The 17,878-nt window shown below is 41.1% G+C and overlaps 2 protein-coding genes across 2 annotated transcripts in view; one reads left to right on the forward strand and one right to left on the reverse strand.

Annotated features, from left to right (window-relative positions):
• LOC121043751 (CGG triplet repeat-binding protein 1-like) overlaps positions 1-14,588 on the forward strand; it is a 15,864-nt gene extending 1,276 nt beyond the window's left edge. The window contains 4 exon segments of the mRNA XM_040495752.1: positions 10,809-11,051; positions 13,817-14,111; positions 14,114-14,208; positions 14,467-14,588. Coding sequence (XP_040351686.1) covers positions 10,809-11,051; positions 13,817-14,111; positions 14,114-14,208; positions 14,467-14,571 — 738 coding nt within the window. The 3' untranslated portion in view covers positions 14,572-14,588.
• The window catches only part of INSC (INSC spindle orientation adaptor protein), a 127,481-nt gene that overhangs the window by 96,267 nt on the left and 13,336 nt on the right, over positions 1-17,878 (reverse strand). The window lies entirely within an intron of this gene.

A 17,878-nucleotide genomic window follows, 5' to 3' on the forward strand; every position in this document is an offset into this window, starting at 1 on the left:
AATAAAATAAAATAAAATAAAATAAAATAAAATAAAATAAAATAAAAATCATGTGCCTGACACATGGTAGCTTCAAGAAGAAGTGTTCCTCCCCATGGAAGGAGTTATTGAGAAATGTATCTCAGGGCAGAGATGCTGTCTTGCCCATGAGAGGGGTAGAAAAGACACATACAAAAGTTAGCAAGAAAGAGGAAACTCCATTAGCTCCAGCCCCAACCCCTAACCCCACCCAAAGCCCTTCCTAACTCATTGGAAATCTCACCCTGGAGCTTTGCAGCCTTTATTCTGAAGGCTCTTGGCTATGCCTTCCCATCCCAGGAGAGGCTAGTTTACAAGAAGGACTTGAAGCCTTAAGTGTCTCTGATTTAATTCCATGCCCAATGAGACAACGGCTCATTTAGACAGCTCATTTCTGCTCCTACAGCCCATTAGAGGCAGCCCTAGCTCACCTCCATTTGGCTAACAAGCCAGCTTGGGCTCAGAAGGAAATGGAGGCGATTTACAGCAAATTATTCAATTAGAACAATGACTGGGGCGGCTTCTGCCATTGTCTAATGGGCCAATCCCAATACAGCTCGAGGCTGGGCTGAGATTATTTAATCTGCAGAATCCATTAGGGCTGTCAACAGGGGCAGGACAGTAAATATTGTGGAAAGCAGTTAAACTCCAATGCAGCGCTAGGTACTGGGAGGAGGCAGCTGGGGGTGGGGCGGGGGAGGGGTGGCTGAGAGAGGAATGAGACGTGGGGATTCAGTCATGTCCCTCATTATGTGATCCTCTGCCCCCTCATTTTTCTCCTCCCTAGAATTTATCATAATTGTAACTAAACAATTAACTGAAATTAGTAGCTTAATGTTTTCCCCCCTGAGGATCCCAGGATCAGGGACTAGAGGTGTGTCCTGCCCACTGCCATATCCCCCACCCCACTCCTGACTCTGTACCTGGTGCACAATTATCAGATCCACTAACACTTCCTGACTGCCTGGATGGGTTCTCACTGAAGGAGCCCTGGCAGGTGCCTATTCTGCTACACTGTGATGAGTATTCATTGAGAGGGTGATGGGAGGGCCTTTTCCAACCATGCAGGCTACAGGGAGAGGGCTCTGCATCCTTACACCCACTGACACAAAGCCACCTGTCCCCTCCTGAGTTTCTGTGGCCCTCACGGTCTGATCACACCTGGCTAAGCAGGCTCCCTCCCCACCCCCAGCTGTGACCCAACAGGTTCTCCCAGACAGAGAGACAGGGACAATGGACAGTTGCATCACAACTGCAAAAACTGCCAAAGTGGGTGCTAAGGGAGGTCCAGAGGGCTTCCCAGCGGTACTAGGTGAGAACAGGTGGGGAAAGGGGTCAAGGCCTGACTTCAAAGCTGACACTTGCAAGAGGAATGTGAAAACACAGGAGAAAGGAAGGTGTGGAAGGAAGGGTGGGCAGACAGAGGGAAGAACACGGGGAGATTAAGGAACTGCAAGTGCTTCTAGAAGGCTGAAGTGAGCACCCCGGGCTGGTGATGGAGTTTAGAGGAAACAATCCCAGTAGCGTGGGAATACAGAAAAAGGAGCAGCCACTTTCAGCTGGGAAAGTAGGCCAAACTTCCTAGAGGAGATGACATCTGAAGTGGGTCCTGAATGCAGGGTGGGATTTTGCCAGGTGAAATGGGACAAGGACATTCAGTGCCAAGAGAGCAGTGTGAACAGTGGCATAAAGACCAGAAAATGAAGCAAGTATTCAGGGACCCAGATCTCTCGCAGGGCACTGGAGGGAAGGTGCTTCTGTGGTCCTGCATACGAAAGGAATGGATTCTTTGGCCTCTTTCCTGTGGGTGGTAGGGAGCCACTGATGGTTTAAGCAGGGGAGTAAAATGATCAGAGTGAAATTTCAGCTCCCATGGTGACCAGTAAGTGGATGGACTCCAGGGAGTGGGGCCAGTAGCAGCGGTCCATTTAAGAGACAGGTGCAACTCCCAAGGGGACCACCAAAGCCTGGGTCGGAGGCATGGAGACCTGGGATAAAAAGGAGGGCGGCTGCAATGAGCTTTGAGAGGTAACAGCAATGAGCTTCCCTCCTCACCCCAACTCGAGGCACTGTTGATCTGTGGGAGCATGGCAGCAGTCCTCAAGATATTTCAGTATTGCTAGCTGGGGTGGCCAGCATGCTGCAGCAATCAGATACTCTAAGAACCCTCATTCCCAGGGGAGATGCAAGAAACTAAGCAAGCTGTCACCTAGCCCTACTGAATAGACTGAGCCTCATGAAATATAGACAGCTCCGGCTCCCTGGAGGAAGCCTGGGTGGCCCCTCACAAGCTGTCAGGCAGCAGAGGCAAGCAGGTGGGCAGAATAGACCTCAGGGCTCACAGGAGCTGGGCTTGCCCCTCAGGCCCTGAAGACCCTGGCCAGGCAGCCGGGAAGGACTGTGCATCAGACCTCAGCCCTGCTCCTCAATTCCAGAGCCCGAACAGTTTCAACAAAGCACAAACAAGGCCCCAAGCCTCCCCTTGATTAACTGGATACATCTACCTTCTAGGCTTTACCTAAAAGGTAACAAGAATCCCACCTGCGCAAATATGTCCGGGGCAAGACTAGAGCCCTCCAGCCACAATCTGGGCAGCCTTCCTGGAGGAGCTCACATCATACTGTTAGAGTATTAGAATTAGTAGGAGGCCTTAGAGATTATTCCCTTGTAATAATAACTATAATGATACTAATAATAAGTAGGAGGAGAAGAGGGAGAAGAGGGTGCTATTTGTCAGGCACTGTTGTAAATGCTTTACAGTTATTCATCCTCAAAATAATCTTATGAACAGCTCGTGTTAGCCCCATTTTTCAGATGATAAAACTGAATCACAGAGAGACTAACATGGGCAGATGGCAAGACATGTTCAGAGAGGGGAAGAGATCTGCCTGAGGTCACACAGCAAACTGAGCTATATCTGGAACTTGCATTCGGGTTTTCTCACTCCCAGAAACTTCCCCATGAGAAATCCAAACAAGGCTTTGTATGGTTAGAGCCCAGAGAGACCCCACTCAGGCTCAGTGTGATTTTCCCTGGGAAATCAACGGCTCTGGCAGTTCCCCATCTATAAATCTAGGATAATTACTCATGCTCTTTCTCCTTTGCTGTAGCTATCAAGCACAGGGGAATGACCAGTGGATAGGAAACTGCAGGGAATCCTAGTCTAATTCAGCTCAGCCTTGGAATAAGACAGGCAGGTTGATGCAGAGATGTCCACGAGTCCTCAGAGGTCTGAGAGAAAGGAGCCAGAGTTAAACTCTCCCTGCTGAGGTCCAGGTGCCCCAGTCCCTGATCAATATGATTGCCCATCCTGTAAAGGGCTCCAGCTTGTCAAAGCCAACTGCGAGGCAGCCTCTTTTAAATGAGCATGTGTAATTGTCCCAGGGGGAAGCCCAAAATTCCTAGAACCAGGGAAGCCATGGCTGCTCCATCTCGTATCTCAGGGTGGCCCCTTCCTGATTCTAGGGCTATGACACCCCAGCTGCCCATAAGAGGAGCACCCAGCCCTGAACCACACAAGGAAACTGCAGTTACTGCCTTCTGGGAGCTGGCCCTGAGCTGCTGATCATCTAATAGGCGAAAGTGAGACACTGGTACCCCAGACGTCCAAGACCTTAGGCAGAGTGTAGCCCCCGAGAGAAGCTATGCCGGGCCTTTGGGCCACCCCCATCCAGAACCCCTGTTGCTTAAGAACACAGATTCGGAGTCAGTGCCTAGCTGTGTGACCTTGGGCACTAAGTGTCCTTATCTGTGAAGTGGGGTACATAATAAAGATAATGGGAGTAATGGTTCCTTCCTCATGGCACTGCTATGCGGATCAGTGAGATCACAGATATGAAGTACCTGGCACACAGGGGTGCTCAGAATCAGCACCCCTGTTTCTCTTCTGGTGAGGACAAGTAGCCAGCAGCAGGGGGGGCAGCCAGATGGAGGCCAGTCTACAGCCTCCTGAACTATATCCAGCTAGTCAACTGCTTTTTACTCTTTCACTTTTTAATTATCCCCTCTTACTTCCTAACTTTTCCTGATGTGAATGTTAGCCAACTGCTCAAATGTTCCTTAGCTCCCATTTGCAAAAGCGAGAGCCCTCTCTCACTGGGCCCAGATCCCAGGGTGCTAAAATTAACAATCAGTATACTTTAAGCTAATGACTTACTGGTCGTGACTGCCACGAACAGACATAACTCTCAGATAAAAGCCATTAGAGAAAATTGAATAGCTCCAGCGTGGTGAAAATTTGGATACATCCTGTTTCATAAATCACGCTCAGGGGTTACACTGGGCGAGCTATTTCCCTCTCTGAGTCATGATGAGGCCCCAGGTTGAAGGGGTCTATATACCCTTGGGAAAGAAGACATAGGAGGGAGAAGCATACGATCTGGGGCATAGAGTGAGTCAAACGTGAAAAAACAGTCAGTTTACAGAATGCTGTATTATCAAGGCTCATCTCTGCCTGGTACGCTGCATATCACAGCAGCGTTGAAACGGTGCACTGCATGGTGTCTACTTCAGAGGAGGAGTTCAACAAATATTGGTCATTACCCAACAGGGGATTCCATGGTTCTCCAAAAACATCTTGCTCTTCCATAATGCTATGCATTGCTCATGGCATCCCAACACGTCCAGATCAAAATCTCCTCCACTCTCTTTTTCTATCTCCAGGTCATACCAAGGTTTCGGGACGCAGCTCTAATCCCACCTCATCTGGGAGGCCATCTCCAACCACTCTAACCTATGTGATTTCTCCCTCCAAAGAGTTACCTAGGACTCAATAAAGCTGCGAGGCCTTGAACAGTTTTAAGTTATAATGGTAGGGATGCTTTCTCCATGGCCCTCTCTCTTCCCCTGTCTGCCCGTTAAGTGATGCCAGAGCAACTGGAAAGCCACACCAACACGGTGAGGCCAAAAGACGGAAGAAGATGAGTCCTGAGCATGGTTTAGAGCAGAGCCACCCAACTCACATCAGTCTGAGGGATAAACAAGAAATAAACATAATGTGTTTGGGGGGTTGTTTATTATAGCAAACAGTCTGAATTAACCTATGAAAACTAAGCTAAGTGCTATATTTAAGGCATCCAGAAGAGTGCTAGACACAGAAGTCTCTCCGTAAATATAAGTCCCTTTTCCTATCTTCCTTGGTCTTGTAGGAGATGGTAGAATACTGTGTTTGTCTAACAGTTAGCCTCTGGACACTGGCTCCAGTTCAGGCACAATATGGCTAGAGTCCAGAAGTTGATGAGGTGACAGTAGGATGGAATAAATACCTACAAACATTTAAAGTCCTATCAATTCGGAGACTACGATTCTGTTTCTCAGCCACTGCCTTGTCACTCACATGTATCCATTCACAATAATAGCTACATTTTACTATACTCAGGTGGTTCTAAGGTGCATTTTTTTCATATTTTAGCATCTGAAATTGGGATGCATGTTTCAGTCAATGGCATCTTGGCACTGTGTTCCAGTTTAACTGAAAGCATATTTTCTTTTTTATGAAGCAACAGGGCATCTTACAATCTATGGCATTTTAAACTCAATGAAATATAATATTGGGCACTTAATTATGTGCCAAGCACTCTTCCAAGTGCTTCATACAAATAAATTCATTTATTTCTCAAAAAAAAAAAAATCCAAACTAATCAGTACTATTATCCCCATTTTAAAGATGGGGAAATGAAGACCCAAAGAGATTCTAAAATTTGCCAAGGTACACAGCTAGTAAGTTGAGTGGCGATCAAGACAACATTCTCTTTAAGGAACTCCACACTATGCCACTATTTTTCAGCACCTGGTTTTTAGTTGACAACTGTGTCCCCTTCTTTTTTTTTTTTTTAATTTTTTTTTTTCAAACGTTTATTTATTTTGGGGACAGAGAGAGACAGAGCATGAACGGGGGAGGGGCAGAGAGAGAGGGAGACACAGAATCGGAAACAGGCTCCAGGCTCCGAGCCATCAGCCCAGAGCCCGACGCGCGGCTCCAACTCACGGAGCGCGAGATCGTGACCTGGCTGAAGTCGGACGCTTAACCGACTGCGCCACCGAGGCGCCCCTGTGTCCCCTTCTTATAGACAACGCTCGCACAGAAATTTTGTGTTTGGCAATATGATGGACCACATATTCTAAAATACTTTTCCATGAGAAGAATTTGAAAGGATTGACAAAGATGCTTGATGTTTTTTAAATGCATCACTGAACTGGCAAAAAGATAAGAAATCTGGAGAGGCCAGGAGGAAAGCAAAAGCAGGAACCAAGGAAAAGAAGCAAGAACTGAAGGGAGTTTTTGCCCTAAGAACATCTGTATTCCTTAAGCTCTGTTTCACACGTGTATTGGGTAGGGAAAACTAGGCACAAAGCCTAGGGACTAGGGAAAGGATCAAATAGAGTCCAAAAGACCAGAAGCTCAATGTTAAGGGTAAATGAGAAATAATCTTCTATACAGAAGATGCAAGAAAAGTTGTATCCCAATTTCACCACTGAGTAAAGGAAAGTAAAATCTCTCCCAAGAATTAACGATCTTCATATAGGTTTGTGACCTGAGTTCACACTATCCATTGTGGGGGTGGGGGGGTGGTGGTGAAGGGACTCAATTAGAGAACTTAGCTTCAAGAAGTAAAAGAGTCATGGAAATATTTTTCAAGGAACAAAGGCTATAAAATATAACCAAGCAGATTTGAGAAAGAACCAGATTTGAGATGGAACTTCTATAAATTAAAAATATAACAATTAAAATGAAAAAACTCATTAGAGATCTTAATCACAGCTCAAGGATGAATTAGTGTAAAAGACAGAACAAAAGAATTGATCTGAAATGCATCCCAGAAAGACAAAGGGAAAGAAAACATGACAGAAGTAAAGCCAAGGAGTGAAAAGTAGTCTACCAAGGATTTAATCAGATTTCCAAAGGGAGAGAAGAAAAAGAACAGGGGGAAAAGTGATATTCAAAGAAATAGTGGCTGAAATTTTTCTCAGAAAGTTTGAAAGACAAAACAACTTTCAAACCCAGGAATGCCAATGAATTTTAAGCAGAAAAAATACAAAACATACACAAACCATAGAAAACTCATAAGACTGGGGTGCCCGGGTGGCTCAGTCAGTTGAGCGTCTGACTTCGGCTCAGGTCATAATCTCACGGTTCATGGGTTTGAGCCCCGTGTCAGGTTCTGTGCTGACGGCTCAGACCCTGGAGCCTGCTTGGGATTCTGTATCCCCCTCTCTGCCCCTCTCCCGCTCATGCTCTGTCTCTCAGTCTCTCTCTAAAATAAATAAACATTGGGGCGCCTGGGTGGCGCAGTCGGTTAAGCGTCCGACTTCAGCCAGGTCACGATCTCGCGCTCCGTGAGTTCGAGCCCGCGTCGGGCTCTGGGCTGATGGCTCAGAGCCTGGAGCCTGTTTCCGATTCTGTGTCTCCCTCTCTCTCTGCCCCTCCCCCGTTCATGCTCTGTCTCTCTCTGTCCCAAAAATAAATAAACGTTGAAAAAAAAATTTTAAATAAATAAACATTAAAAAAATTTTTTTAAAGAAAACGCGTAAGACTAAAGAACACCAAAGACAGAGAAGATTTTGAAAGTTTCCAAAGGGGAAAGAAAAAAAGAGAGAGAGGGGGGAATTAGATCAATAGGTGACCACTTAAGAGCAATGATGAAAGTCAGCTGACAATGAGAAAATATCTGATTACAGAGAATAATGGTCCTAAAATTCTATACACCGAGAAACCCTCTTTCAAGACTAAGGGTGAACTAAAGACATTTTCAAGCAGGTAAAAATCCCACAAAGGAAATTCTCTTTAACGTTTATGTATACATTTTGAGAGAAAGAGAGAGGGAATGAGCAGGGGAGGGGCAGAGAGAGATGGAGAGAGACAATCAATCCTAAGCAGGCTCTGCGCTGTCAGTGCAGAGCCTGATGTGAGGCTCAAACTCATGAACCATGAGATCATGACCTGAGCCGAAATCAAGAGTTGGATGCTTAACCAACTGAGAAACCCAGGCACCCCACAAAGGAAATTCTAAAGGATTGATTTCAGGCAGGAAAAATGTAATGCCTGACGGAAAATTTGAGATACAAGAAAGAATGGTGAGCAAACTTACTTGTAACTATTTCAGGAAATCCAAACAAATCTTGACTATAAGAAACAATTATACCTCATTTATGGGGTAAGAGAAAACAAGATAAATCTAAAATATTGCATGTGAATTCAAAAGGGGATGACTAAAGTAAGTCAAAGTGTTCTGAGTTTCTTTTATTTGAGGAGGAGGAAAATAGAGATGTAAATTAACTTCAGCCTTATTAGGTTAGGATTAATGCTGTAATATCTAGAGTTACCTTATTAGGTTATAATAAATTCTATAATATCTATGTATAACTAAAAGAATATATGTAAAGATAAAAATAAATATTACCATTCAAATAAGTTAAGAGGGGAAAAAATAAATGAGTAATAAAAAAAGCAATAAAAAAGAAGAAAAAAAGAAGTTTGGGGGGCAAGCATTAATAAATAATAGTAAACACAGTAAGGAGGGATGAATTAAATCAGCCAATTGTGAGCAAAGATTATAAAGTGTGCATTACACACACACACACACACACACACACACACACACACACACAGAAAGAGAAAGAGAGAGAAGTACAGAAAAAAGAGAGAAAGTGTGCTATGTTCTGTTTATAATATACCTAAAACAAAGAGACCCAAAACAGCTTAAGTTAAAGGCTCCAAAAGATATACCACAGAAATATTTACCTAAAGAATTCTGGTGCTAACGTATTCATATAATACAAGACAAACTTCAAAACAATAACTATGATAGAAATGAAGAGATTTGCTACATAAAAATAAAAAGATTAGCCCATCAAGTAGATATAATAGTGAGGATATACATAATAACAACAACAATCTTAAAATATACAAAATAAAAACTGAAAAATTTCAAGGAAAAATGAACAAATCCAGAATCACAGGTGGAGATTACAACACAATTTTGTCATTAATTGATAGCTGAAGCAGAAAAATTATTAGTAACAGTATAGGATATTTGAATGACACAGATTAGATTTAGTGTTTATAAACAACACTGCATTCAAGTTATCAGGAATACACATTCTTTTCAAGGATTTATGAATCATTCTTTTTTTTTTTTTTAATGACCAGTGACTGCTAGATCATAAGCAAGCCTCCACAAATTTCAAATGAGTGGTATCCTATAGATTGCAATCTCTACCCCAATACATATACCCCCATATATTTAGATATTTTAAACATACAAATTAGAGGTCAAAGAAGAAACTATAACAGAAATTAGAAAACAAACCCAAATGATTATGAAAATGCATATACAAAAATAATGTAGTATACAGGTAAGTAAAATTAAAAGCAAAAATTGAAGCATTAAATTAGAAAACAAGAAAATATAAAAATTAGATTTTTAACTTCTAACAGTATAAGAAATTTTAGACAAGAGGAGAATAATTCCAAAGAAATTAGCAGAAGAAAAATAGTTAATATAGGAACATTAAGCAAAACACAACAAAGACACAAAACAAAATGTACAAACAAATAAAAGGATCAACAGAGTTAAAGTTAGTTTTTGAAAATACAAATAAAATAGACAAACCTTTGGAAATATCAGTGGGGAGCGGGGGGAGAGAGATCAGAAAAAAAAAAAGACACACAAATAATCAATATTAGCAATAAAAGGGAGTTTATTACTACAGATGCAGCAGAGATAAAAGAATGTTATGGATAATATTATATGGACAAGAATATTGTGCAATATCACTGAAATCATAAACAAGTTAAATAAATAAGTTACTTGCTCTAGACAAATTTATAGAAAAATACAATTAGCCAAAATTGACTCAGGAAGAAATAGATCTATAACTACCAAATAAATTAATCAGTACTTTACAAGCATACCATAATGAAAACACCAGGCACAGAGAAGTTCACAGATGAGTTTCTATCATATCAAAAAAAAAAAAAAAAAAAAAGACAAACTCACTCAAACTGTTCCAGAGAACAAGAAAAAAGAACGCACACTTCAATTCATTTTAGGAAGCTGACATAATTTTGATACTGAAACTCAGCAAATCACAAGAAAGGAAATTCATGGGCCAATTTCATGTAAGAACATAGATGAAAATATACTAAACAAAATATTAGCAAGAAGTCCAGCTGTATATGAAAAGGATAATATACTACGGCCAAGTTGGGTTTAGCCCCAAAATTCATGGCTGTTTTAACATTAGAAAATAGATGAAGGAAACTCACTACATTAATAAGGTAAAAAATGGGGCGCCTGGGTGGCACAGTCGGTTAAGCGTCCGACTTCAGCCAGGTCACGATCTCGCGCTCCGTGAGTTCGAGCCCCGCGTCGGGCTCTGGGCTGATGGCTCAGAGCCTGGAGCCTGTTTCCAATTCTGTGTCTCCCTCTCTCTCTGCCCCTCCCCCGTTCATGCTCTGTCTCTCTCTGTCCCAAAAATAAATAAACGTTGAAAAAAAAATTTTTTTATAAAATAAATAAATAAATAAATAAATAAAATAAGGTAAAAAAGGAAAACGTTATGGTCATCTCAGTAGATGAATAAAACCAACTTTGTAAAATTCTACAGCCATTTATAATAAAATCTTTTAGTAAAGAAATAGACCCTCCCTAAATAGATTAAAGGGCATCTGCCCAGAAAAAAATATATACCATACTTAATCACGACGTGTTGAAAGCATTCCCTATGAAACCAAAAACAAAATAAAAATGTCCAGCTCCCACTAACTTCTATTCATTATTGTACTACAGATCTTAGCTAGTGTAGAAAGAAAGAGAATTTGTAAGAATGGAAAGAACCCAAACTGTCATCATTTGCAGCTGATACGATGGGCGGCCACATCAGCCAGTGCACACAGCCAGGGGAGTGAGTGCGGGCTGTATCAGGCCTCTGCTGTGCCCTCCTGTCACACACCTTACACACGACTGGATCCACCAGTCACGTCTGGGGAGACATGGCTTTCCCTAATTGTTCCTAAAATGCAGCGTGAGCTGGTAAGTCACTCTCGTTGTCAATATAGAAAACTCCAAAGTACCTACTAATGAACTATTTTAATTCATAAAATGGCTTAGAAAGTTGGACAGAAAGGAACACACAAAAGTCAAGTAGAGTCCTAGACACTGGCACAAACATAAAGTGAAATTTAGAAGAAAAAGCATTAACAAGAGCAACAAAAATATTTAAGGTATATAAAAATGAATCTTAACATGTACAAGTTCCTTAATGAAAAAAACAAAACTTATGAAAAGATATTAAATAGGCCCAAAATAAATGAAAATTTATTGCATATAGATAGACATAGATACGAAAATGTAAATTTACCGTAAGCTGATATATAGATACAGTGTAATCCCAACCAAATCCTCACAGGATTTTTTTCCCTAGAACTTCATGAGTTAAATCTGAACTGTATAACCAAGATTATTCCTGAAAAAGAAAAATAAATTAAGGGACTTTTCCTGCCAGATAACAAGACTTATTTTCAAGTAGTATACACCATGTGATACTGACCCCGGATAAACTTAGAGAATCAAGTAGCAAGCCCCAAAATAGACCAAAGCAACTGTAGAAATGTGATTAATGACAGTGGAGGGGGAAACAGAGGGAGTCAGAGTCAGAGCACACAGCACATCCCAAATCACAAGCAGAAAGTGAATGAGGGTATGTGTGTTGGGGGCTGAGGGGTGATTGCTCCTGCCTGGTCTATGAGGGGTGAGCTCCTTCTTGCCCACACACTCCTTTCCCTGAAGCTCCTGCTTGTCCCAGAGCAAAAATCTAGTTGGTTTGAGCCAGAGAGAACCAGGCAAAAGCGTTGCTCTAAAAGTCCCCTTCTGCAGACCAAAAAGAACAGCCATCTCCAGGAAAAGCCAATGAAAAAGCTTCTGAAAATGAGAAAGGAAAGGTTAATTAAGATGACCTGGTATATGAATGTTTTAATGTGTTGCTGAATTCAGTTAGAATGATCAAGTGGGATTTATCCCTGGGATGCAAGGAAGGTTCAACATACAGAAATCAATAAACATTTTACACCACATTAATAAAATGAAGGATAAAAAATTATATGATCCCCTCAACAGATACAGAAAAGGCATTTGACAAAATTCAGTGTCTTTTTGTGAAAAAAAAGTGTTCAATGAATTGAGTACCAAAAAACCATACCCCAACATAATAAAAAACAGATTTAACAAACTCATAGTTAACATCATAGTCAATGATAAAAGATTAAAATCTCTTCCTCTAAGGTCAAAAACAGTACAATGGTGCCCACTTTCAACACTCCCATTCAACATAGTACTGAAAGTCCTAGCCAGAGCAATTATTTAAGAAAAGGAAATAAAAGGAATCCAAATCAGAAAGGAAGAAGTAAAACTGGCTTTGTTTGCAGATGACATGATGTTATATATTTTTTAAAAACCCTAAAGAATCCACCAAAAAAAAAAAAAACTGTTAGAACTAATAAATGAATTCAGTATAGTTTCAGGATTCAAAATCGACATACAAAAAACAGTTACATGTCTATACACTAATAACAGACTATCTAAAAAAGAAATAAAGAAAAAAATCTCATTTATAATAGCGTCAAAAAGAATGAAATACTTAGGAATAAATTTAACCAGGGAGGTGAAAAATACATACACTGACAACTATAAGACATTGATGAAAGGGCGCCTGGGTGTCTCAGTCAGTGGAGTACCCAACTCTTGATTTCAGCTCAGGTCATGATCCCAGGGTTGTGGGATCGAGCCCCACATCAGGTTCCATGCTGATCATGGAGTCTCCTTAAGACTCTCTGTCTCTCTCCCTCTGCCCCTCTCCTCTCAAAAAAAAAAAAAAAAAAAAAAAAAAAAAGACATTGATTAAAGAAATTGAAGAAGACACAAATAAATGGAAAGACATACCATATTCACAGCTGAGAATAATTAGTATTGTTAAAGTGTCCATATCACACAAAGCCATCTACAGACACAATCTAATTCTTATCAAAATTCTAATGGCGTTTTTTTTTTTTTTTCACAAAAGAGAAAACTATCCTAAAATTCAAATGGCACCACAAAAGACTCTAAATAACCAAAGCAATCTTAAGAACAAGGCTGGAGACATCACACTTTCTGATTTCAAACTATATTATAAGCTATACGAATCAAAACTGTATGGGACAAGTATAAAAACAGACACATAGACCAGTGGAAAAAAACTGAGAGCCTAGAAATAATCACCCATATGTATAGTTAACTAATATTTCACAGGGAGATAAGAACACTCAATAAGGCAAAGAGAATCTCTTCAATAACTAGTCACATTCAAAAGAATGAAATTGGACCCCTATCTTACACCACTCACAAAAATTAACTCAAAATAGATTAAAGACTTAATTGTCAGACCCAAAACTGTAAAACCCCTAGAGGTCAATAGCAGGGGCGATGGGGAGGGGTGGGGGGAGGTGCAGCAAGGCTCTTCCTTCTCCCTAACTCCCTTGATCCTTTTCTTCTTCCTTCTGCTTTCTCTTCCCACCAGGTCTCATCCACTTCCCCTAATAGCATCCCCAATCCTACATAAAGGCATGACTTCCCAGCACCCCACGGAAAATATGGTGCAGCCCCAGAAACTAACTCCCCATCACCACTTCTAAAAAAACTGATTTGAAGGCATCTCCAAGTTTGAGCAAACAAAAATGTCAGGATTTCAAGCATCCCTGGTTTTGCACTACTAAGTGTCAAGATGAAAAAAAACTGGAAACTGATTGGAACCTTATTCGAAGTCACAATGGAAAGCACCACCTGCTACAAACCATTCTAAGATTGCTTTGTATGGGACTCCCCGGGATCCAGCCACTGACTTTGAGTTTCGAAGTGAGCTGCACAAAGACAGAGGAAAACTCTGCTGCACTTCTTACATCGTGGTTCTGAATCATGTTCGCAGGTCCACCATTAGTGACCACCTTAAGTCAAAGACTCATACCAAGAGGAAGGCAGAATTTGAAGAGCAGAAGGTGAGGAAGAAGCAGAGGCTCCTAACTGCATCCCTTCGGTGCAAAGGTACTGTGCACACAGAGAAAGTGTTCTCTGGAACTTTATGAAAATGTGCCTAGAAGCCAACATCCCACTTGAGAAGGCTGATCACCCAGCAATCTGTGCTTTCCTGTCTTGTCATGTGAAGAGTAGAGGCTCCAGGAGAGATGCAAACCATAAGAGACTCTTAAATATAGAGAACAAACTGAGGGTTGATTGGGGAGAGGGTAGTGGGGGGAGAAAGGAAAATGGGTGATGGGCATTGAGGAGGGCACTTGTTGGGATGAGCACTGGGTGTTGTATGTAAGCGATGAACCACGGGAATCTAACCCCAAAACCAAGAGCACACGGTACACACTGTATGTTAGCCAATTTGATAAAAAATTATATTAACAAAAAGAAGAAGAATGGAGGCTCCATACCTAAGTCAGACCAGCTGAGGAGAGTATATCTGCCTGATGGACAGAAGAACGAGAGCCAACTCGTCAATTCACAAGGTTGTTGACGAAGAGGTTACCACCATTGTGATCAAGATAAATGTGGAGCATTAAAGTTAACAAGAGCGAAAGAAAACAAGCAACAGAAGTAAAAATAAACAAGTGGGACTACATCAAACTAAATAGCTTCTGCACAGCAAAGAAACAGTCAACAAAATGGAAAGGTAATCTGTAGAATGGTTAAAAAAAATTAGCACACTGTATATCTGATAAGGGGTTAATATTCAAAATATATAAGGAGCTCATACAACTCAAGAGCAAAAAAAATTTTTTTAATTTAAAAATCTATTGTAAAATGTGCAAAAGGCTTGAATAGACACTTTTTTTCAAAGAAGACACACAAAGGACCAACATATACATGAAAGGTGTTCATCATCATTCATCACCAGGGAAATGCAAATCACAACCACAATGAGACATCACCTCACACCTGTCAGAATGGCCAGCATCAAAAAGACAAGAGAATAAGTAAGTGTTGGTGAGGACATCAAGAAAAGGGAGCCCTCATGCACTGTCAGTGGGAATGTAAATTGGTATAACCACTATGGAAAATAGTATGGAAGCTCCTCAAAAAATTAAAAATAGAACTATTGGGGCACCTGGGTGGTTCAGTCAGTTAAGTGTCTGACTTTGGCTCAGGTCATGATCTCACAGTTCATGGGTTCAAGCCCCGCCTCGGGCTCTATGCTGATAGCTCAGAGCCTGGAGCCTGCTTCAGATTCTGTGTCTCCCTCTCTCTCTGCCCCTCCCCCATTCATGCTCTGTCTCTCTCTCTCTCTCTCTCTTCTTTCTCTCTCAAGATTAAATAAACATTACCCTACAACCCAGCAACGGCACTCCTAGGTATTTAACCAAGGGATACAAGTATGCTGTTTCGAAGGGACACATGCATCTGAATGTTTATAGCAGCACTATCAATAATAGTCAAAGTATGGAAAGAGCCCAAATGTCCATCGAAAAGAATAAAATCTTGCCATTTGCAACTACATGGATGGAACTAGAGGGTAGTATGCTAAGCGAAATTAGTCAGAGAAAGACAAATATCATATGACTTCACTCATATGAGGATTTTAAGATACAAAACAGATGAACATAAGGGAAGGGAAGCAAAAATAATATAAAAACAGGAAGGGGGACAAAACATAAGAGACTCATAAATATGGAGAACAAACTGAGGGTTACTGGAGGGGTTGTGGGAAGGGGGATGGGCTAAATGGGTAAGGGGCATTAAGGAATCTACTCTTGGAATCATTGTTGCATTATATGACAACTAACTTGAATGTAAATTTTAAAAATTAATTAAAAAAATAATTCCAAGTAAAACAAAACAAAACAAAAATAAAAATTGTGTATTTGAAAAAAAGAATAAATAAACATTAAAAAATATATATCATATCATCCAGCAATGTTATTTCTTGGTATATATCTGAAGGAAATGAAATCAGTATCTCAAAGAGCTATCTGTACCCCCACATTCCTTACACCATTACTCACAATAGCTGAGACATGGAAATAACACATTTTCTTTATATACGTGTGTACACATACATACATACATACGCAATGGGATATTATTCAACCATAAAAAAGGAAATCCTGCCTTTTGTAATAATATGGATGAATCTTGAGAGCGTTATGCTAAGTGAAATAAGTCAGGCAGAGAAAGACAAATACTGTATGACCTCACTTATATGTAGCATCTAAAAATGCTGAATTCATAGAAACAGAGAGTAGAATGGTGGTTCCCTAGGGCTAGGGGTTGGGGGAAATTAAGAGATATTAGTCAAAAGTTACAAATGCCAGATGGATAAGTTCTAGGGATCTAGCATACAACATGGAGGGTGACTATAGTTAACAATACTATATTGTTGGGGCACCTGGGTGGCTCAGTCAGTTAAGCATCCAACTTGATTTTGGCTCAGATCAGGCTCTCACTTGACCGTGAGATCAAGCCCCGCATTGGGCTCTGCTCTGACAGCGTGGAGCCTGCTTGGTTCCCTCTCTCCCCGTCTCTCTCTGCCCCTCCCCTGCTCGCATGCTCTCTCTCAAAATAAATAAATAAACATTTTTAAAAAACACTATACTGTATATTTGCAAGTGGCTAAGAGTTGATCTTCAGTATTCTCATCACAGTTACAAAAAGCGTAACTGTCATCCATCAGGTGATGGATGTATTAACTCACCTTATGGTGGTAATAATTTCACAATAAATACGTTTATCAAATCTTTACATTGTATACCTTAAGCTTACACAATATGATATGTCAATTATATCTCAATAAATCTGGGGGGGGTGGGTAGGAAGTTCGGCCAGATACCCAAGTTTGGCCAGATACCCACCACCCTGCTAACACAGTCTAGGACAGACAGCAGATCAGGATCCAGTATGAAAGCTGTAGAGGACCTGCTTTCTGCCCTGGCCAACCTATGAACGTCCAGGTGCAGGGGGCCAGCACAGCCCCTCAGCACAGTGCCTAGGGCTGCCCCGGCTGAGAACACTTCAACCTTACATGGCATGGGTGTGTGGGGGTTGATGCTCTTATCCTGATACTATTGCCATGTGCTAAAAACCACAGCCCCCGTGCAATACAGTCATTAGGACCCCTTGCTAAATCCAAAAGGTGGCACAGAAAAAACAGACCAGTGGCCAAGAAACCAACAGCCACCTCTCTGCTTTGCCAGTAACTGAATTTGTGAACTTTGTCAGGTTACTAACCTGTCTGGACCTCTTTTCTCATAGGCAAACTGGAGATAATAATATGTCTCTGATAACCTGGCACAATTGTTGTAAAGACTGAAATAAAATAATGGAGTTGACACTGCTCTGGGTCTTTACATGAAATAATAAAAGTAAGAGGTATTTTGCTAGGCAATACTGTCTGTGGAAATAAGAATCTCTTAAAAGACCCAAAGGAATGAATGTATAACAGTGAAATTTTAGGCAAAGGGAAAAATGAGCCCTGGGCCAAGATAGAAATCTCAAAGTTGAGGCCTAACTAAAATTTCTGTTAACATAATGTAAGCAAGAAAACCTGGAGTATAAGGGTACCTGGGTGGCTGAGTCGGTTAAGTGTCTGACTTCAGCTCAGGTCATGATCTTACACTCCGTGAGTTCAAGCCCCACATCGGGCTCTGTGCTGACAGCTCAGAGCCTGGAGCCTGCTTCAGATTCTGTGACTCCTTCTCTCTCTGCCCCTCTGCCTCTCACTCTGTCTCTCTTTCAAAAATAAATAAACATTAAAAAAATATTTTAGAAAACCTGGAGTATAATAGAAGGACCTTGGGAATTGTCTTTTCCAATCCTGCAGCTTATGC

This window comes from Herpailurus yagouaroundi, unplaced genomic scaffold (assembly GCF_014898765.1).
Source record: "Herpailurus yagouaroundi ecotype Mexico unplaced genomic scaffold, PumYag 187, whole genome shotgun sequence".
In the NCBI taxonomy this organism is placed as follows: Eukaryota; Metazoa; Chordata; class Mammalia; order Carnivora; family Felidae; genus Herpailurus; species Herpailurus yagouaroundi.